Source organism: Rana temporaria, chromosome 2 (genome assembly GCF_905171775.1).
Source record: "Rana temporaria chromosome 2, aRanTem1.1, whole genome shotgun sequence".
In the NCBI taxonomy this organism is placed as follows: domain Eukaryota; kingdom Metazoa; phylum Chordata; class Amphibia; order Anura; family Ranidae; genus Rana; species Rana temporaria.
The window spans coordinates 257,931,277-257,954,057 of NC_053490.1; the positions used below are offsets into that span (position 1 = coordinate 257,931,277).

Consider the following 22,781-nt stretch of genomic DNA (forward strand, 5'->3'; position numbering starts at 1 on the left):
GACTGTATTATTAATACCTATATTAATAATTTCCACAATTTTTTTAAATTCGCAATAAAAACTACAGGTCTTGCACAGCCTTCTTTTCCCAAAGTCAGAGTCATCTTTAAGAAAGTCATTGCTGCTCTTATTCCGGGGATCCTCGTCGTTCCAAAGCTGTTGTCACACAGAATCCCACACATTCGAAATATGTTATAGTCAGTGGCGGCTGGTGATCTTTTTTTTTGGGGGGGGGGGGGCGGCACTAACCACCGCACCCCCCTTTGGTCACTGTCTGCTGGTCAGTCCGGCACTTACCCCATCTAGGTGGCGGGGGGTGGATGGCGGCCTGCAGCTCCGGTGTATTCTCCATCTCCTTCGGTGTCCTCCAGCACGGCGGATGGTGGCAGGCTGCGGCTCCTCTTCACCTCCTCTCTGCTCCTTCAGCTCTGGTGTCCTCCAGCACAGCCCTTGTTCTAATCACGTGCTTCAAAACCTATGAAATCCATAGTCCGGCTCCCTGTATGGATCCCCCCCCCCCACCAGTGTCACATCTGCCACCTTTCAGGGGGAAGGGGGGAGCAGATACATGTCTAATGTAGGTATTTGCTCCCACTTCCGGCGATAGATCGCTGTAGAATCCGCGGCTATCTACGACATGTCCGGCCCCTCCTCCGTTCCCCTAGCTATCTTCTGGGAGACACACAGGTCACAGAAGACAGCAGGGACCAGTCAGGATGCCAGGCTGTGAAGTAGGAAACCAGGCTGTGAAGCCGCAAGGCTTCACTTCCTGATTCCCTTACTGAAGATACCAGCGCCTGCACCCGGGAGCCGAAAGAATGGGTCGGCTTCGGGTGAAGACATCGCAGGCGCCCTGGACAGGAAAGTGTCCTTCTTTTAAAAGGCAGCAGCTGCCACATTTATTTATTTTCGGCGGAACTCTGCTTTACATATACACCTGAACGCTTTTTGTTTCATCCATTTGAAAAGTAAAAAAAATGCCTGTTGATCTTGCCCGAAATCTTGTAAGCTCACAACTTTCTGTGCCCTCTGCCTGCGCTGACTCATATCAGCTGCATTGTCATGTGCCTCTATATTATAGACAATAGCAGAAGGGAGGAGTCCTGTAGTCCTATCCGCTTTCTGTTGTGATGTCCTGATAAAGTAGTTAAGTAAATTAATAGACACTCACCTGTACCGGGATCCAGTGCTGTGCTCACCCATCCTGTTTTTCACCGGTCTTCGGTCTCCGGCATCTTAACTGTGGGCACCAGGCTGTGACAGCTTGCAAGTTCACAGCCAGCTGCAAGCTGTGCAATGTGAATGGCCTGCAGAGGAGGGCAAGGGTTTGAGAACATCTGCCTAGCCATTCCGAGCAAACATAGGAGCAGTACCTGTCAAAACCAGGTGCCTACAGCCCCCAAAAAGTGTGGCAAATGTTAAAGAGGAGGTCTTTAAAGCAGAACTTACCCTTTTGTGTGAAGTTCTGCTTTAAGGACTGGTAAGCTGCATTATATAACAGTCTTTTTTGGGGGTTTAAATATGCTTTAAAGCAGAAGTCTGGGCAAAATAGTCTCACAACCCCTGGTCTGTGCCACCCATGGAGGAGGTTTTCTCCTCCTCTTCCTCTGCTCCTGCCAGCAATTTGCCCCTCCACTCCGCATCCCCCCCCCCTTGTGCAGAGAGTGGATTTTTATCAGTAATTACTTGTATGACACAGCGGGGATCTCCCATTGTGTAATGTATTGTTATGAAAACACTGATTGCTGATCTCCCGCCGTTATAGGAACAGTATGCTGTGAATCATAACAGCAGGGGACAGGGCATCAGTGAACAGTGTTCTCACATACATTACCTGACACACTGGAGATCCCCACTGCGCCATACAAGTGATTTTTCATGATGCCGGCTTTACACTGGTGGTCCCTGACATGATGGTCCCCGACATGGTGGGCCCTGACATTCGGCACTGGTGGCCCCTGACAAGCAGCCCTGGTGGTCCCTGACAAGCGGCACTGGTGGTCCCTGACTTGTAGTCCCTGGCATGGTTGTCCCTGACAAGCGGCACTGGTGGTCCCTGACATTCGCATTGCACACTGATAATCTGCACTGGTTTGAATTTATATTAAATGCATTCAATATATTAATTTAATTTAAATGTATTTATTAAATGCATTAAATTAATATTATATTATTATGGAAAAGGTGTAAGTGTCTGCGCTGTGAATTAAACTAGTGATTGAGTGGGCAAAGGGAAAGGAGGGGGGGGGGAAGGAAAAGAGTGGGGTGATGTGAACCTGGGAAGTGGAAAACTATACAAACAAAAATGGAAGGGACCTTGATGATGATCTATAGGTGCAGTCCTGACTGGACTGTGTTAAAAGTCCATGGTGTAAATACTCCAGTGAAAAACCATATGGATAATGGAAAAAAATGAAAGTATAAAACTAAAAATGAAGATAAAAATAAAGTATACTGAAAGTCCCGGATTAATCCAAGCAAACAAAAAAAAACAGTTCCAGGTGAAGTTGATGAAGTAAGTGAATGGTTAAAAGTGAAAACAGAATCCAAATTCAAGTGGGTGGAAGTGTGCATTCTAATCGAATCCACAAAACATGCAGCCCACACCATAAGTGATCCTGTCAGCTTACCTCCCAGCTGTCACTTAAAGCCAAAGACAGTTACCAATACTCCAGATTCCTGTTAGGTGGGTGTCACAATGTATAATCTCGGTGGTTGGTCATACATATAGGAAGAAAGAATATAAGGTGTAACCTGGTCCTCCTATCACATATAAGGAAAGGGTTTTGCCAAGGTGGGTAAGTATACACTTACACTACTTACACAATGTGTAAGGAGAGGGTGCCTATCTCCACGAGCGCCGAGCTCGTCTCTTTAACCTCTCTCCGCCACAGTTCTAATCCCTCAGTATCCTCTGAGCCGATTGCTCGTAGTATGGTGGAAGAAACCGGGGAGGGAGAAGTGAGAGAGGGGGGGGGCACATCACGTAAAACGGTACAACAAAAGTTTAATAGAAACACAAAAGTGACGGTAAAAGACTCACATGGAGCAGTGATGGAACGGTCGCAAATCCACGAGCGCCGCGCTTGTCTGCCGTCCGTCTGGTGCTGCTCCCGATTGGTGCTCTGGTGTTGGGACACCAGAGCACCAATTGGGAGCAGCACCAGACGGACGGCAGACGAGCGCGGCGCTCATGGATTTGCGACCGTTCCATCACTGCTCCATGCGAGTCTTTTACCGTCACTTTTGTGTTTCTATTAAACTTTTGTTGTACCGTTTTACGCGATGTGCCCCCCCTCTCTCACTTCTCCCTCCCCGGTTTCTTCCACCATACTACGAGCAATCGGCTCAGAGGATACTGAGGGATTAGAACTGTGGCGGAGAGAGGTTAAAGAGACGAGCTCGGCGCTCGTGGAGATAGGCACCCTCTCCTTACACATTGTGTAAGTAGTGTAAGTGTATACTTACCCACCTTGGCAAAACCCTTTCCTTATATGTGATAGGAGGACCAGGTTACACCTTATATTCTTTCTTCCTATATGTATGACCAACCACCGAGATTATACAGAGTGACACCCACCTAACAGGAATCTGGAGTATTGGTAACTGTCTTTGGCTTTAAGTGACAGCTGGGAGGTAAGCTGACAGGATCACTTATGGTGTGGGCTGCATGTTTTGTGGATTCGATTAGACTGCACACTTCCACCCACTTGAATTTGGATTCTGTTTTCACTTTTAACCATTCACTTACTTCATCAACTTCACCTGGAACTGTTTTTTTTGTTTGCTTGGATTAATCTGGGACTTTCAGTATACTTTATTTTTATCTTCATTTTTAGTTTTATACTTTCATTTTTTTCCATTATCCATATGGTTTTTCACTGGAGTATTTACACCATGGACTTTTAACACAGTCCAGTCAGGACTGCACCTATAGATCATCATCAAGGTCCCTTCCATTTTTGTTTGTATAGTTTTCCACTTCCCAGGTTCACATCACCCCACTCTTTTCCTCCCCCCCCCTCCTTTCCCTTTGCCCACTCAATCACTAGTTTAATTCACAGCGCAGACACTTACACCTTTTTCATTATTATCCACTGTCTGTATTGGACAGACTTTTTCTTTGTTTGCTGCAGTGTCCACATTCACTCCTTGGCCCCCCATCACCTCCTTCCCTTTCCCGTTTATCCAACACAGCGCAGGAGTTTCACTTAGTTCATTATATTATTATGCATTTATAATAAAATGCTTTGTATTTAGAAGATTGTAACCTATCATACTGTGTGTTATGTATGGCTTGCTGGCTGCAGAATGAAGGGTGTGATTTATGTTGAAGTGGGCGAGTTCACAATTACATGTACAAGCCTAGTGCTCTTCCCACATTCACTCCCATCCCAAGGATTCATGGGAAATGTAGGCTGATTATAATTAGAGAGAGATCCTCCCTGCCAGAAAAGATGATGCCTTTTTTGAATCACAAAGCTGACTTCCTGACAATTCAATTAGTCATACCTCTTAAACGATAAGAAATTTCACAAATGTAATAACCGTTTAGTGTTTTGTGTGGGGTGTACTAATGGGGGATTTTTCGAAAATCCCAGAATTCTGCTTTAATATGAAGAAAAATGTATGAACATTTTGTATGTGCCTACCGTTTTCCAAAAAGAGCATCATCTTCAGATTCAGAGTTTCCAGACATATTTGAAGCTACGCAAGTGTAAATCTACAACAAAAATAAATAACTATCAATCACTGCTGCATATCACAGGAAATAAACAGTTTTGACAAAAATATAGTTTTTAGTGATTATGCAAATCACGTATCCCACTACTGGCAAACTAAAAAATATAACAACTTCTATGAACTCACTGGTGCATTCTGTTAGTAAGGATCACATAATTTCTTAAAGTTATTGTAAAGTCAGGATGATAAAACACTGCCATCCCCTCTGTTTTATCAAGAGCTATAGTACTATGTGTCCGTTTTTTTAATTCTAAATCATAAATACCTTATTTTACAGCAATAACTTGTTGTCAATGACATTCCTGTGCTCAGTCTTCCTGAGATAATCCTCAGAAATCAGTCGGCCACCAGAGGAATGTCATGTGACCGCTGTGAGATAAGGAATTTAAGATTAGAGTCCTAGTAGTTAAGATCTTGATAAAACAGAGGACATGCAAGGTATTTCAAGAAACAGGGAAGAGCAGTAGGAGGGAGGAGCTGAAGGAGATCGCTCTCACACAGGCACCAGAACTGACAGGAAGGGAGGGAGGGGGAGTGACAGAGAAGAGTGGAGAGAGCAGACAGCGTGATAACAGAGGCACGTAATCTGACCACGGTATCCTGGATCAGGAGCCCTGATTATTGTGATCAGCAAAGATGGGGACACAGGAACAGGCAGGATCAGCCAGGTATTGCACATCATACAAAAGGGACAAATGACATGGCACAAGTACTGTGCTATTTAACATGCTTTAACCACTTCAGCCCCGGACCATATTGCTGGTCAATGACCGTGCCACTTTTTGCGATTCGACACTGCGTCGCTTTAACTGACAATTGCCTGGTCGTGCGACGTGGCTTCCAAACTAAATTGGCGTCATTTTTTTCCCACAAATAGAGCTTTCTTTTGGTGGTATTTGATCACCTCTGCGGTTTTTATTTTTTGCGCTATAAACAAAAATAGAGTGACAATTTTGAAAATAAATAAATAATATTTTTTACTTTTTGCTGTAATAAATATCCCCAAAAATATATTAAGTTGTCAGTTTAGGCCGATACTTATTCTTCTACATATTTCTACATATTTTTCGTTTAAAAAAATGCAATAAGCGTTTATTGATTGGTTTGCGCAAAAGTTATAGCGTTTACAAAATAGGGGATAGTTTTATGCCATTTTTATTAATATTTTTGTTTTACTTGTAATAGCGCCGATCAGCGATTTTTATCGGTACTGCGACATTATGGCGGACACTTCGGACACATTTTTGGGACCATTGGCATTTTGATAGCGATCAGTGCTATAAAAATGCATTGATTACTATAAAAATGCCACTGGCAGGGAAGGGGTTAACACTAGGTGGCGAGGAAGGGGTTAAGTATGTTCCCTGGGTGTGTTCTAACTGAAGGGGAAAGGGGGGTTGACTGACTGGGGGAAATGACTGATCGCTGTTCATACATTGTATGAACAGAGATCAGGCATTTCTCCCCTGACAGGACCGGGAGCGGTGTGTTTACACATACAGCTCCCAGTTCTCGCTCTGTAACGAGGATTGGCTGCTGGGAGAGATGACGTATAGCTACGTGATCTCGCCCAGCAGAGCCGACCTGCCGCCGTATAACTGCGGCGGCTGGTCGGCAAGCAGTTAAAAGAACGAGATAGATATATATTATATATATAACTTTTTGGGGGATTATAAATGCTTTCACACTTGGGACTGCAATCTCGCATAAATAATAAAAAGTATTCAGCGCTGGAAAAATAAATAAATTAAATAACCTAATATATATGCAAGCCAGCACTAAGGACAAATTCATAAAAAATTCCCAATTGGACTATATGGTATAAACAGTGCAGCGCAAAGGTGAAAAATAAAACTAAATAAATAAATATATAATCACAAGTTCATAAAAGAACATGTGAAAAAGAAAAACAAAAGATGTGTCCACGTGAATAAAAGTCCATATAATAATAAATCCAAAGATCCAACTCAGAAGAATCCAGTGTGCTTTCCCTTACCCCACGCTGAAGAAGTTCCGCCCACTGGGACGTAACGCGTACCGGGGGGAGGAGCCACGCAGGACGTCACCCACGGCCACCGCAGACTGTTATGCCTACACGCTGTTACAGCTGACACTCGGCGTATAGAGTGTCTTAACATGTGAGTGTACATTTTTGCTTATTTTGTCCTAAATAAATGAAGTCTACCAGAGAGCATTAGATCTTCTTTTTCTTCCCTATTACATGGTGGCAATATTGCTGGAAAGTGATCTGGTTTGGATCCGTGGTGCCATCTTCAGCCATTTGTTTCCTATGGAAGTTTCAATCTGATCCTTGGTTCAAATTGATATGCTTTGTGACCCGGCAGGGTCGAAGCTGTAAGGTGAGAGTCCATCTTACACTGGTGGTGGATATAGTTTGGTGTCATCTCTTCACTTACACTCTATTTGGATTCTTCTGAGTTGGATCTTTGGATTTATTATTATTATATGGACTTTTATTCACATGGACACATCTTTTCTTTTTCACATGTTCTTTTATGAACTTGTGATTATATATTTATGTATTTAGTTTGATTTTTCACCTTTGCGCTGCACTGTTTATACCATATACTGCAATCTCGCATTACAAGTCGTACCCCATGATTTTCAACGACAACCATTCATATCTGTGCAACTTCAAAGTAGTCCCTGCACTACTATGGTCCGACTTTGATAAAACTTGAGGTCGGTAGACCTCTAGATTACACAGGCATTGCTTCAAGACGTGCAAAATTGAGTCAAAGTCACAGCAAAATCGCTGCTACAATTGTGGAAAAGTGGCAGCAAAGTCGCGCAACTTTGTCGCACAAGTGTCAAAGGGGCCTAAAGCATGTTTTACAGTTGTTCTCATAAGTTTACATATCCTGGCAGAATTTATGATTTCTTGGCCATTTTTCAGAGAATATGAATGATAACACAAAAACTTTTCTTTCACTCATGGTTAGTGTTTGGCTGAAGCCATTTATTATCAATTGTGTTTACTCTTTTTAAGTCATAATGGCAACATAAACTACCCAAATGACCCTGATCAAAAGTTTACATATCCCAGTTCTTAATACCGTGTATTGCACCCTTTAACATCAATGACAGCTTAAAGTGTTTTGTGGGGTATTTGTGGACGAGTCTCTTTATCTTCTCAAATGGTAAAACTGCCCATTCCTTTTGGCAAAAAGCCTCCAGTTCCTGGACTGTCTTGCATGAAATGCCACTTTCTTGAGATCTCCCAGAGTGGCTCAATGATATTTAGGTCAGGAGAATGATGCCATGTACACACGATCATTTTTCGGTATGAAAAAAAAAGTTTTCCGGCATGTAGAAAAAACGATGTTTTTCCAACTTCATCATTAAAACGAATTTGCCCACACACCATTGTTTTAAAAAAATGCTCTAGCAAAGCGCGGTGACGTACGACACGTACAACGGCACTATAAAGGGGAAGTTCCATGCGGATGACGCCACTCTTGGGGCTGCTTTAGCTGATGTGTTAGTGTTAGTAAAAGACAATTTGCACTTTTCTGTCTGTTACAGCGTGATGAATGTACTTACTCCATTATGAACGGTAGTTTTACCAGAACAAGCGCTCCCATCTCATAACTTGCTTCTGAGCATGCGCGGGTTTTTAACGTAATTTTAGCCCACACACGATCATTTTTTACAACCCGAAAAACGACATTGTTTAAAACATCGTTAAAAAATGCAGCATGTTAAAAAAAAAAAATTGTTGTTTTTCAGAACCGAAAAATTATGTTAAGCCCACATACAATCATTTTAAATGACATTTTTAAAAAAAAACTTTTTTTCATGCCGAAAAATGATCGTGTGTACGCGGCATGAGATGGACACTCCAAAACCTTCACTTTTTTATGATGTAGCCAATGACAGGTCAACTTGGCCTTGTGTTTTGGATCATTGTCATGTTGGAATGTCCAAGTACGTCTCATGCGTAGTTTCCTGGCTGATGAATGCAAATGTTCCTCCAGTTTTTTTGGATAACATACTGCATTCATCTTGCCAACAATTTTGACCAAATTTCCTGGGCCTTTGTAGCTCACACATCCCCAAAATATCAGCGATACACAGTGTTTCACAGTAGGAATGATGTACCTTTCATCATAGGCCTTATTGAATCCTCTCCAAATGTAGTGTTTATGGTTGTGGCCAAAAAGCTAAATTTTGGTCTCATCACTCCAAATGACTGTGCCAGAAGGATTGAAGCTTGTCTCTGTGCTGTTTGGCATACTGTAAGCGGGATACTTTGTGGCATTTGCGTAGTAATGGCTTTCTTCATGCGACTCGACCATGCAGCCCCGTCTTTCTTCAAGTGCCTCCTTATTGTGCATCTTGAAACAGCCACACCACATGTTTTCAGAGAGTCCTGTATTTCACCTGAAATTATTTGTGGGTTTTTCTTTGCATCTTGAACAATTTTCATGGCGGTTGTGGCTGAAATTTTAGTTGGTCTACCTGACCGTGGGTTGGTTTCAACAGAACCCCTAATTTTTCACTTCTTGATTAGAGTTTGAACACTGCTGATTGTCATTCTCAATTTCTTGGATATCTTGTTATATCCCTTTCCTGTTTTATACAGTTCAACTACCTTTTCCCACAGATCCTTTGACAATTCTTTTGTTTTTCATATGACCCAGAATCCAGAAACGTCAGTGCAGCACTGGATAAAAGATGCAAGGGTCTGTCAGGAGTCTATAAACTCATTGACCTTCTATACACACACACCTGAGGCCCCGTACACACATCCGAGGAACTCGACGGGCAAAACACATCGTTTTGCTCGTCGAGTTCCTTGTGAAGCCGCCGAGGATCTCGGCGAGCCAAGTTTCCCCATTGACTAACGAGGAAATAGAGAACATGTTGGCTTCCTCGGCCAAAAGCGTACACACGACCGGGTTTCTCAGCAGAATACGGCTCTGATCGAGTTTCTGGCTGAATTCTGCCGAGAAACTTGGTCGTGTGTAAGGGGCCTGATAGCCATTCAAACCCATTTGTGTCATCTAGTGTGCATGTTATCATGCCAAAATCACCAGGGTATGTAAACTTTTGACCAGGGTTCTATTGGGTAGTATTTGTTGCCATTATGATTTAAAGAGTAAATAAATACAGTTGATTGATAAAAATGGCTTCAGCCAAACGCTAACCATGAGTGAAAGAAATGTTTTTGTGTTATCATTCATATTTTCTGAAAAATGGCCAAGAAATCATAAATTCTGCCATGGTATGTAAACTTATGAGCACAACTGTACATGTTTTAATTTGACACAAACAAGTATGACATTGGGCCCAGTGTATAAATAATACAGAAGAATTCCAAGTATGGATATTGTTTTACATAGTTACATTGGTCTGCGGGATCACTCTCAAAGCTGAAAATCACTGTCAAACACAGCTACTATAGTGACCTCCTCTTGCTTCTGGGTCCAGTCCTGCGTGCAGCTGCCCTGCTGCATTCTGTATGCAGGAGGTCGAGTGAAAGGCAAAGGCACCTTTCAGAGATCACTTTGCATTTTCTCATTGAATGCAAAGCGTTCTGATTGGACGAGGTGGAGAGACAGGACAGTGACATCAAGCTTTCCTCCTTGTCTAATCAGAGAGTACTTTGCATTTATTAGAGAACATGCAAAGCATTCTCCACCAGTGGCCAATCTCTTGTGTCTACAATGCAGTAGGTTAAAATAAATGATACAACTGTTTTTTCAGATATTAAAGAGCCCTAGTACCCACTCTATAGCACTTTTGAATGTATTCTGTGGACACTGCTGCCAGTAGCCAATGGTGCAATGTTTCCCAATGACACCTATAATTAGGCCCAATAACAGCAATGATGGGGCTCAATGTTTCCCAATGACACCTATAATTAGGCCCTAGTTATAGGTGTCATTGGGAAACATAGCACCCCATCATTGCTGTTATTGGGCCTAATTATAGGTGTCATTGGGAAACATTGCTGTTCATGTGCCTCATTAAATATAGGCGTCATTGGGAAACATATTACCCCCCTCATTAGTGTTCATGTGCCTCATTATAGGTGTCATTGGGAAACATTGTGCCCCATCATTGCTGTTATTGGGCCTAATTATAGATGTAATTGGGAAACATTGCACCCCATCATTGCTGTTATTGGGCCTAAATATATGTGTCATTGGGAAACATTACGCCCCATCATTGCTGTTATTGGGCCTAATTATAGGTGTCATTGGGAAACATTGCACCCCATCATTGCGGTTATTGAGCCTAATTATAGGTGTCATTGGGAAACATTGTGCCCCATCATTGCTGTTATTGGGCCTAATTATAGGTGTCATTGGGAAACATTGCAAAAAGCTGTTAATTAGTTTGGACAAGTGTACAAGTTGTTTTTTCTAAACCAAAACCTCGGTATTCATGTTTAATTGCAGTGTTGGCACTTCAAAAAAATATATAGTTTTGTGTTGCAGTTTGGGCACTCGGGCTCAAAAAGGTTCGCCATCACTGCCCTAGAGAATAAAATGGTGGTTGTTGCAATATTTTATGTTGCACTGTATTTGCGCAGCAGTCTTTCAAATGCATTTTTTTTTTAAAAATTACTTTAATGAATAAAAAAAAATTAAAAAAAAAACTAACCAGTAAAGTTAGCCCAAATTTTTCATGAGAGAATTGTGATCTTTATTCTAAGCAAAAAAATAGTGATTCTCATTTTGGCCAGAATCGTGAAGCTCTAATATATATATATATATATATATATATAATATATATATATATATATATATTGTGAGGGTGGGACTCTGTGCTGTGTGAGAAATGGCTGGTTTACGCCAAATTCTGGAGGAAAAGACACACTAATTGGACAGCTGTGTGTTCAGCTATATAGTTCTGACCTGAACATCGCTCAGTGCCCCCACCCCACAGACAGGAGGTCTGTGCTGGGAGTCCGGTGACTCCCAAACCCTCTGAGAGAGAGGACTCAGAGGCTGGATGCATGTCGGCATCTCTGGCTGGAGAAAGTTAGGTTTGTGCTTTACTCCAGGAAACCGTGTGTTCTGAGGAACAGAACTTGAGCAGCAAGACGCTGACAGAAGGAAAGCGAGGTTTGAGCTTATCTCTGGGAAACTGTTTGAGGAACAGAATTCTGAACTAGGCTACAGGCCTGAAACAGCCGGATGGCAAGAATAAGCTAGGTGTGTGCTTAAAGTTTAATAGCCAGGAGGCTAAACTGTTGAATTGACAAGATACAGGAATGGTGGAACCCCCCTGCGAGGGCTGCTATTTGTATTTGTGAACTTTTAAATAAAAGTGTGCTACCAGGCCCTTAAAAACTCAGTTCTGGATTGGCATACTCACTGGAAAACGCATCTATCGCTGGAATCTAATAACCCCAATCTTACAATATATATATATATATATATATATATATATATACACACACACACACACACAGTATCTCACAAAAGTTAGTACACCCCTGACATTTTTTGTAAATATTTTATTATATCTTTTCATGTGACAACACTGAAAAAGTTACAATTTGCTACAATGTAAAGCAGTGAGTGTACAGCTTGTATAACAGTGTAAATCTGTCCCCTCAAAATAACTTAACACACAGCCATTAATGTCTAAATCACTGGCAACAAAAGTACGTATACCCTGAAGAGAAAATGTCCAAATTGAGTGCAAAGTGTCAATATTTTGTGTGGCCACCATTCTTTTCCAGCTCTGCCTTAACCCTCTGGGGCATGGAGTTCACCAGAGCTTCACAGAGTGCCAATGGAGCCACTCCTCCATGAAGACATCATGGAGCTGGTGGATGTTAGAGACCTTGCGCTCTTCCACCTTCTGTTTGAGGGATGCCCCACAGATGCTCAATAGGGTTTAGGTCTGGTGACCTGCTCGGCCAATCCATCACCACCCTCAGCTTCTTAAGCAAGGCAGTGGTTGTCTTGGAGGTGTGTTTGAGGTCGTTATGTTGGAATACTGCCCTGTGGCCCAGTCTCCAAAAAGAGGGGATCATGCTCTGTTTTAGTATGTCACAGTACATGTTGGCATTCATGATTTCCTCAATGAACTGTAGCTCCCCAGTGCCAGCAGCACACATGCAGACACAGACCATGACACTCCCACCACCATGCTTGACTGTAGACAAAACACACTTGTCTTTGTAGTCCTCACCTGGCTGCCGACACACAAGCTTGATACCATCTGAACCAAATAAGTTTATTTTGGTCTCATCAGACATCAGGACATGGTTTCAGCAATACATGTCCTTAGTCTGTGTTTGCGGGCTTTCTTGTGCATCATCTTTAGAAGAGGCTTCCTTCTGGGATGACAGCTACGGAGACTGATTTGATAAAGTGTACGGTGGCATATGGTCTGAGCACTGACAGGCTGACCCCCACCCCTTAAACCTCTGCAGCAATGCTGGCAGCACCTCCATTTCCCAAAGATAAAACCTCTGGATATGACACTGAGTGCATGCTCCCAACTTCTTTGGTCTACCATGGTGAGGCCTGTTCTGAGTGGAACCTGTCCAGTTAAACCGCTGTATGATCATGGCCACTGTGCTGCAGCTCAGTTTCAGGGTCTTGGCAATCTCCTTTTAGCCTAGGCCATCTTTATGTAGAGCAACAATTATTTTTTTCAAATCCTCAGAGTTCTTTGCCATGAGGTGCCATATTGAAGTTCCAGTGACAACACCAATTTTTTTTTTTTCAATCAAGTTTAAGTTTATTTTCAAAATAAAGACGGTACATTTGATACAATATAGTAAAAAGAGTCATTACATTGCATTACACAATGACACATTTAGTAGTATACTCTTTCTAATAACAAAAAGAAAGAAAAAGAAAATAACTAAACTATAAATAACACATTCGTCTAAAGAAATAACCTTGTGTTGTTTAAACAATATATAAAAATAAAAATAAAGAAAGAAAGTAAATCAAAGAGAGGAAGATCCAGAAAAAGGAATTAGAAAAGAAGAAAAGGAAAAAGAGGAAAAGTAAAAGAATGCAAGGATGAAAGAGTAAAGAGAAAGAAAGATAGACAGCCTACCTGCCAAATGAATACAGCTCTAAGTAGAGAATTGTATTACCAAATTCATATGGTATGTGAGATTCCTAAGTACTTCAGCCATGGTTCCCAAACTTTATTAAACTGATTATCCATATCTAACATTAAGCCAATTCTTTTTTCTTGTTCCATTATCCAGGTGACTTTCTGTTTCATATACAATATTGAGACAGTCGGTTTTTTCCAAGCAGCCGCTATAGAGATTCTGGCCCCTATTAGGATAAATAATATTAGTCTCCTGGTAGACTTATGGGCCTGAGGAATAAGTCCATTCAGCAAAGCAATCGCTGAAGACTGATGAATATTACAACCAGTGACTCATCTTATAATATGAAAAACTTTATTCCAGAACCCACGTATCTTTGGGCATTCCCACCATGTATGGATCATAGAATAAAACCCCTCGACACCCCCTAAAGCATAAAGGTGATAGAGAGGGATAAATAGCGGCCAATTTCAAGAGTACCAGATACCATCTAGTAAATATCTTCAAATTAGCCTCTATAAGTGAAACATTGGTAACGCCCTTCACGGATCTATTAAAATTAGAATACCAGTCTCTCAAATCCCAATCAACCTGAAGATCCTTCTCCCAAGCTATCATATGAGGTAATTTTTGATCATTAGTAGCAAGTGATTTAAATATTACAGAAATTCCTCCCTTCCTTCCCAAGGCCTGATCACATCTATTTTCATAAGGAGTCTTATATCCAGTTACAACCTTATCCAACCAAAGTTTTTGAGTAAAATCATAAATTTGAGCGAACATTGTCCTTTCGGAGGATGGAAGATCCAGAGTATCCTTAAAATATTTCTCGGAATGGGGACCTGAATGTGAGAAAAAACGCCCAATGCGGTACACCCCCTTGTCACGCCACCATTTAAAGGATTCCCTATCCACCTCAGAGGTAAAAGCAGGATCCTCGAATATATTAGCTAATGGGCGACCTTTGACGATCAGAGAAGAATTATTTTTAAGTGAATCCCACAGAACCATGGTTTGAGACAGTGTCGGAGACATAATAGTCTACTTCTAGGAGTGGCCCATAACAGACTTTCCAACGAGTATGTGGGAGTTGCCTGTTCTTCCAAACTGATCCAGTCAGGGCGATCCCCTTGGATGTATATATCTGATAGTTGAGCCAATCTAGCAGCCTTGTAATACCACAATAGGTTTGGAAGACCAAAACCACCCTGTTTAGGCAAATTAAAAAGAGAGCATGAAGAAACACGCAGGTTTTTTTTATTCCAAACAAATTTGGTAAGTTTACTTTGAAAAGATTTTAAATGGTTCACCTTTATCGGTATTGGGAGCGAACGAAATAGGTATAAAATCCTGGGCAAGAGAGTCATCTTGATGGAATTTATACTTCCCATCCAGCCTATATTTTGTGAGCCCCACTCCCCTAGATCAGATTCAAGTTTCTTATATATGGGGGGAAAGTTGGCCTGATAAAGATCCTCAACTTTTGAGGTTAGATTAATACCTAAATATATGATGGATGATGCATTCCAACAAAAATTATAATGTTTTTGAATGAGGGATACCATAGATTCAGAGAGCGACACATTAAGGGCCTTGGATTTGGCAATATTGACTTTAAGGCCTGAAACTTCAGAGAATTTATCCAAAAGAGAATATATTGCAGACAAAGACGCACATTTGTGTTCTCTCCGGGCACACTTAACTCCCCTGATATTCGGGTTGTTCCCGAGGAGACAAAGGACAGCCCTGACGTGTACCCCTTTTAATTTCAATAGTCTCAGAATATAGTCCCTGCAGTCTTATTTTGGCCTCAGGTGAAGAGTAAAGAGCAGATAATAAACCTAACATTCTAGATACAAATCCCCAACGTCTCAGTACAGCAAACATATACGGCCAGGAAACCGAATCAAAAGCCTTCTGAAGGTCTCTTGACAAAAGCATACCCTCCTGTCTATGATCTCCAATCCAACCAGATTGCAATATTGAAATTAAGTCGACCGCCCTTCTAACCTGGTCCGGACCTTGCCTATTAGGGATAAATCCAACCTGATCTTTATGTATGTATTGACCTAAGAAGGACGACAGCCTATTAGCCATTATTTTAGTCCAAATTTTTAGGTCATTGTTAATTAAAGATATTGGTCTATAATTGTCAACGAGGCTAGAATCCTTATCAGGCTTATCACAGATATGTACGCCAAAAGAACCGAAAACTTTTTGTAATGAGGTGATGAAAAACCATCAGGACCAGGGGCCTTATTCGTCTTTATCCTGGATGGATATAGAGGGGGGTCCCGAGTGTTCCAGCCGCACTCGAGTGCGGCGTTGTCCGAGGCTTCGTAGGCCTCAAAATGGCGGCAGCGTTTCAATTATGGAATAGGCCTCGGCTCACACCGGAGAGCGGGCAGACCACTCGGTCTTTCAAAATCGGTACGAGGCTGATCAGGGAGAGTCCCGGGCACAGGATGGGAGGTTTGGGGCTTGAAAAGTCCAAAACCGACACCGGATGGCTCTAGATTCAATCCTGCTCTACCAAGCTCATCCAGAGCACGTCCATCGCCATCCACGCCCTCCGACAACACCAAATTTAACACACCTGCTTCTCATTCACACCTGAGACTTTGTAACAGGGAGGAAAAATGGCTAATTGGGCCAAATTTGGGCATTTTCACTTAGGGACTGTCACGGAAGGTCCCTGCACTCAGAACGAATGCTTCTGTCATACAGCGCTTCCCATCAGTCTGGACATAGATACCAGATATGTTAGCTGCCTTTAACACACAACAAGACAAGACTTGTCTGTGTGCTAAGTATGGATGCTTTAATGGTACATTCTCCTGGTTTATATCTAGTTACAGGCTTGTGAGTAATCAAAGGAACAATGAAACTCTCCGCCCCCTCCTCACACAGGGGGGCTTTAATACAGACTTTAGGTATACACTCTGGCACCGAACCTGACAAGACACATCTATTATCACTAGAATTCACACAATACGTTCCCCTCACCTGTTACACAAACACAAAAGAACCTGGTATGTCTTTCAATCCACATCTTTAAACAGAGTGTCTGTCTCTGACAGAAAGGTGTTTACACCTGATAATCAAAAGTTATCACACAATAGAAAGGTCTAGGAGCAGACCAGAATTAAAACCTCTACAGCCTTACACAATGGACAATTAGTATATCTTCTGAGTCTATTGACTTGGTTGGGGGTCAGAATAAAATCACCTGTAATATCCCAAGACATCCTGGAATATGAACTATCAGTATCAGTAATGTCCCATCACATAGAATTTATGATATAATTTCTTAGTCACCCTATGGCCCTATTGGACATAAGGTGACCCTAGACATAGGAGAACCTGAGTCTGTCACAGGGACGTACTCACTTTTGTTGCCAGCGGTTTAGACAACTGGCTGTATTGAGTTATTTTGAGGGGACAGCAAATTGACTACTTTACATTGTAGCAAAGTGTAATTTCTTCAGTGTTGTCACATGAAAAGATATAATAAAATATTTACGAAAATGTGAGGGGTGTACTCATATTTGTGAGCTATTGTGTGTTATATATATTGTAAGGGGTTAGCTCGGTAGCGGGGTGTGTGACCCCCTGGATGGGTTCACTACACACTGAATTTATACAGACAGGCAGTCGAAAACGGTTGAAAACAAAGATTTTGGTTTATTCTTCCATCTTGCTGGAAACAAGTGCAAGCATCCAAACAGCATAAACAAAATCAAACATAAAATAAACCCTGGCCACTTGGGGCATCTACCTTCACCACACAGGAACCTATCTAGGGAGTCTGGCACAGCCTAGTGCTGGGCAGACACTGCTGGTCATACAGCAGAAAAACAATAGTTTTTTTTTATCACACAGAAAAATCAATGACCACCTCACCTCCTCAGAAGACTTTCAGCTACTGCTCTCCTTCACTCAGAAAGCCTCAGGATGCAGCAAATCAGTGGTAATCCTCTGGATTACTTATAGAGGCCTTAATTGCCTCATTCTGAACAGCTGAAGCTTTCCAACGCCCTTAGACCTTTTCTGGCTACTTTTGCAGCTGACGCCTAATAACAATTGGTGTATTGTCTAAACAAGGCAGAAATGTATGTCCCGTCTGTGACAACACCCACAGATTTACCTGACTTCCTGTCACATACCCCCCCTCTTGTTTCAACCTTAGGGTTGGGACACAGGTTGCCAGGCAGGCATGCACTCGGGACAACCCATCTGCATTCCCCATTTTAGCACCCGGGCGATGCGTTACCACAAAACTAAATTCCAGGAGGGCCAGGAACCACCTATTTATTCTCCTATTGGTCACTTTGTTCTGTGCCATCCACTTCAATGGGGCATGATCCGTCACCAGTTCAAACTGTCTACCCACAAGGTAGTACCGGAGAGAATCCAAAGCCCATTTCACCGCCAAACATTCTTTCTCAATGGTGGCATAATTCTCCTCATGGGCCTTCAACTTTTGGCTGAGGTACATAACAGGGTGTTTCTCCCCCTTGATAATCTGAGACAGTACAGCTCCTAAGCCCACATCTGTCTGAACCACAAAGTCCCGTGAAAAATCAGGCGAATTTAAAACTGGCTGACTACATAATGCCTGTTTTAAAGCCTGAAAAGCTGTTTCTGCTTCGGGAGTCCATTTGGTCGTGACAGACTCCTTCCCTTTGGTCAAATTGGTCAGGAGAGCAGCCTGTGAGGCAAAATGGGGGATAAAGTGGCGATAATAGCCCGCGATCCCCAAAAAAGCACGAACCTGTTTCTTGTTGGTGGGACGGGGCCAATCCTGAATAGCCTCAACTTTGTTTATTTGGGGCTTGATTAGACCTCTTCCAATGGTATACCCCAGAAAAGCGTCGAATGTGGTAGGAGCCAATTGCGGGAAAAGACGCGGGCGTTCATGTGAGGAGAGGAAAGCGCGGCTGTACTCTGAGGAGAAGTGAGCTATGAGGAGATTGCTGCGGACACTCTCGAGATATTCCTTGTGCTTGGCTGCTAGTGCTGCAAACTTACATACCAGTAGTGTACAGGAGCATTTATCTCACTAGAGGGAGGATACACTATATCGAGAGAGGAAGCATCAGTGACCACCCATAGAAGGCTGCGAGTGACCTGTATACCACTGCCCATTAAGGAGGGCTCAGAGGTAAGAGTCCTGGGAGCTCAGCCAGGGATCTGGCTCATCTGCTACTGCACGGCTGTGCATTCACACTATAGAGCTGGCATTCATCTTTATCCAGTGCATTCTGACAGCTGACCCGTGTTTATATATTGGGATTGAACTCTTCTATTCCATTCTTTCCACATAACAGTCTATTTGTACATATTTTTGCACTTATACTCTTTGAGCATATATATATATATATATATATATATATATATATTTTTGGACTCACCACTAGTTTTGGATTCACCATTTTTGGACTCACTATTTTATTTATATTTATTTATTTTTTCTCCACTTATTTTGATATTGCATGCTGAAATTGTCAGCTCCTACATTTATCATTTTATGTGATACCACCTTAATTCCAGCGTGATATGTTGCGCAGAATCACATTTCATTTATATACCCCAGATGCTTTGCCTCTTCTAGCCCAAGGGTACATTTTTTTTGGATTGGCTGTAAACCCGGCTTTCCAGATGGAATCCAACACAACCTGAACTTTTGGCAAGTGTGATTCCCAATCCTCACTGTGGATGACAACGTCATCGAGGTATGCAGCAGCATAGGCTTGATGAGGCCGAAGGGTCTTATCCATGGTGCGTTGAAATGTGGCGGGAGCATTCTGTAACCCAAAAGGCATCCTCCGATATTGGAAAGATCCGTCTGGAGTTACAAATGCTGTTTTTTCGCTGGCTGACTCCGAGAGAGGAATTTGCCAATAACCCTTGGTCAGGTCTAACATCGTCATGTACCGGGCAGTGCCTAGGCGATCAATCAGTTCATCTATAGGATAGGATAGGTGTCAAACTTAGTGATTTTATTCAGGCGGCGAAAGTCATTACAAAACCGCCAACTTCCATCTGGTTTGGGCACTAAGACAATGGGACTGGACCAATCACTATTTGACTCTTCTATCACCCCCAGCTCAAGCATTTGTTTTACTTCCTGGCGAATTGCCTCTCGCCGGGCTTCTGGAATTCTATAAGGTTTCAACTTGACCTTATCCCCTGGTGTGGTGATAATGTCATGTTCAACTCCAGAGACCCAACCTGGCAGGTCTGAAAACTTCTTATTACGGAGCACAAATTATTTAACCTCCTGTTGCTGAGTTTTGGATAGAGTCTCTGCTATCCCAACTTCAGGGACAGCCAGGTTAAATGGAGCAGAAAATCGGGTAGTCTTGGCGACCAAGGACTCTCTATCCTTCCATGGTTTCAGCAAGTTCACGTGATAGAGCTGCTCAGGTTTTCGTCTTCCCGGTTGGCTAATTTTATAATTCACCACTCCCATTTTTTCCAACACTTCATATGAACCCTGCCATTTGGCTAGGAATTTACTTTTGACCGTGGGGACCAGCACCAATTGGCCAATTCAACATTGTTGTACATTCTGAGGAAAGAACGCACTTGTGAGCTCAGCAACATAAAAAGGCCTGGACGTCCACGGAAGACAACAGTGGTGGATGATCGCAGGATCCTTTCTATGGTAAAGAAAAACCCATTAACATCCAGACAAGTGAAGGACACTCTCCAGGAGGTATGTGCATCATTGTCAAAGTCTACAATCAAAAGAAGACTTCACAAGAGCAAATAAAGAGGGTTCACCACAAGGTGCAAACCATTCATAAGCCTGAAGAATAGAAAAGCCAGATTAGACTTTGCCAAAAAACATCTAAAAAAGCCAGACCAGTTCTGGAAAAGCATTCTTTGGATGAATGAAACTAAGATTAATCTGTACCAGAATGACAAGAAGAAAAAAGTATGAAAGGCTAGGAACAACTCATGATCCAAAGCACTTAACATCCTCTGTAAAACATGGCAAAGGCAGTGTGATGGCATGGGCATGCATGGCTTTCAGTGGCACCGAGTCATTGGTGTTTATTGATGATGTGACAGAAGACAGAAGCAGCGGATGAATTCTGCAGTGTTTAGAGAGTCGATTTGTACAGCGCTTCACAATACAGATGGACAATGATGTATGGTCTTGGCCACCATGCTGCAGCTCAGTTTCAGGGTGACATTAGTAAAAGCTGAATCAGTTACTACAGAGGTCTCTGGGAATAACAAGGTGGCTGTTATTTGTGTGCATGGGGACACCCGAGAGTATCCTGTTTGAGAACCCCAAAAGTAACCTCTCTCATCAGGTGGGGTTAGTGCCTCACTTATCACCTGATGGCATTGTGGGAAGGGATTTTCCAAAGTTCTGGGAACTTTGGGATTGTCCTGAGCCCCCCAATGATGCCCCTGTGGACCAGAAAGGTGAATCCCAGAAGTCCTCTGTGGTGAGGGATCTCCAAAATTCCCCTTGTCGGTGTTGGCAGGAGAGACTCGAGAAACTGGAGAGGAGCCAACATCCTCAGACAAAAACGCGCCATCTGTTGAGTTTTCTGATCTAGGAGGTTCACAGGGACAATTTTGCCACAGAACAGTTAAAAGACCCCACACTGATAAAAGCATGGGAAAATGTGGTAAAAATAGATGGCGGACTAGTGAACCCAGAAAAGACCTGCGCTTACCCATATTTCATGGTGGAAAGGGATCTACTCTATCGAGTTGCTCAAGGGGTGGAAGCAATCATTGAGCAACTTTTAGTGCCCAAACCTTATAGGAAGTTGGTGTTAGAGTTGGCCCATTGTCACCTTCTGGGAGGTCATTTGGGGCAGAAAAAAAACAGAGAGAGATTGTTGCAGAGGTTCTATTGGCCTGGGGCCTTACATTTCCGTAACTCGCTAGTCCCTCTTCCCATCATTGAGGTCCCCTTTGAGAGGATTGCAATGGATTTTGTAGGTCCGATAATGAAGTCCGCTAGGGGGCATCAGTACATTTTGGTTATACTGAATGTTATGCCCCTCACTACACGTGACTGAGGTGTATTGGGGAACACTAATAACTCTTCTCATACCAATGCATTCCAGTAGGCGCAGAATCCTTTTGAACTTTTATTAGTACAAGATAGAGTAAAACTGAAACAGATACAAACAAGTACAATTAGTAAATAATCACACAATTAGAGCAACCCTAACTACCTAGCTAGAGACACAAAGATAAACGTACCGGAGATGGATCGGTATGGCTGACGTGGGATAGAACTCAGCAGACATGTGCTTGCTTCCAAGGAGAAAATGGAAAAAGAAAGGCCTGAAGATGGAGCAAAGCCTCATGGGATTGAAATACGGAGGCTTACATGGGTCAAACTAATAAACTATTCTAGCTGACTGTATTAAGATAGAACAGGTGCAGCTAAACAGAATGTCCACTAGATGGCAGCACTGATTTAATTCAAACAAACTAAAGTCAATGAAGACTATGAGCCTTATTTAATGAAGGCATGACACTCCCCGCCTGGTTTCCCACGGATACCACACATCATGGTACTCCGGAGGAGAGTAACAAAACAAGTTCGGAAACAGGTCTGAGGAAAAGTTTAGGATGGCCTTGCCTAATGACTTTGAGTTCAACTTTCCTGACATGTCCATCTTCACTGGGAAACACTTGGGTTATCAGACCCAAAGGCCACTGGTTTCTCCTGGCTTGAGAGTCTTTCATGAGAACAATGGCACCAGGCTCTAGGTTGGGCTTGCTGTCTTGCCATTTGTTCCTGGTCTGTAGATTAGACAAGTACTGTTTCTTCCACTTGTTCCAAAAGGTGTCAGCTAACACTTGTACTCTTTTCCATTGGCATCTGTATAAGTCCTTTGGATCCAGATTGACTGAAGGAACTGTGGTCACCTGGACTTTCTGAGTGAGCAATGTGGAAGGTGTAAGCAAGAAGGGATCTTCAGGATCATTGGGT

General features: G+C 42.5%; 1 protein-coding gene across 5 annotated transcripts in view; it reads right to left on the reverse strand.

Annotated features, from left to right (window-relative positions):
* TEX14 (testis expressed 14, intercellular bridge forming factor) overlaps positions 1–22,781 on the reverse strand; it is a 639,745-nt gene that overhangs the window by 240,800 nt on the left and 376,164 nt on the right. For all 5 annotated transcript variants that reach the window (XM_040336821.1, XM_040336817.1, XM_040336820.1 and 2 more), the window contains exon 15: positions 4,653–4,723. In XM_040336821.1, coding sequence (XP_040192755.1) covers positions 4,653–4,723 — 71 coding nt within the window. The remainder of the gene's footprint in view (positions 1–4,652; positions 4,724–22,781) is intronic.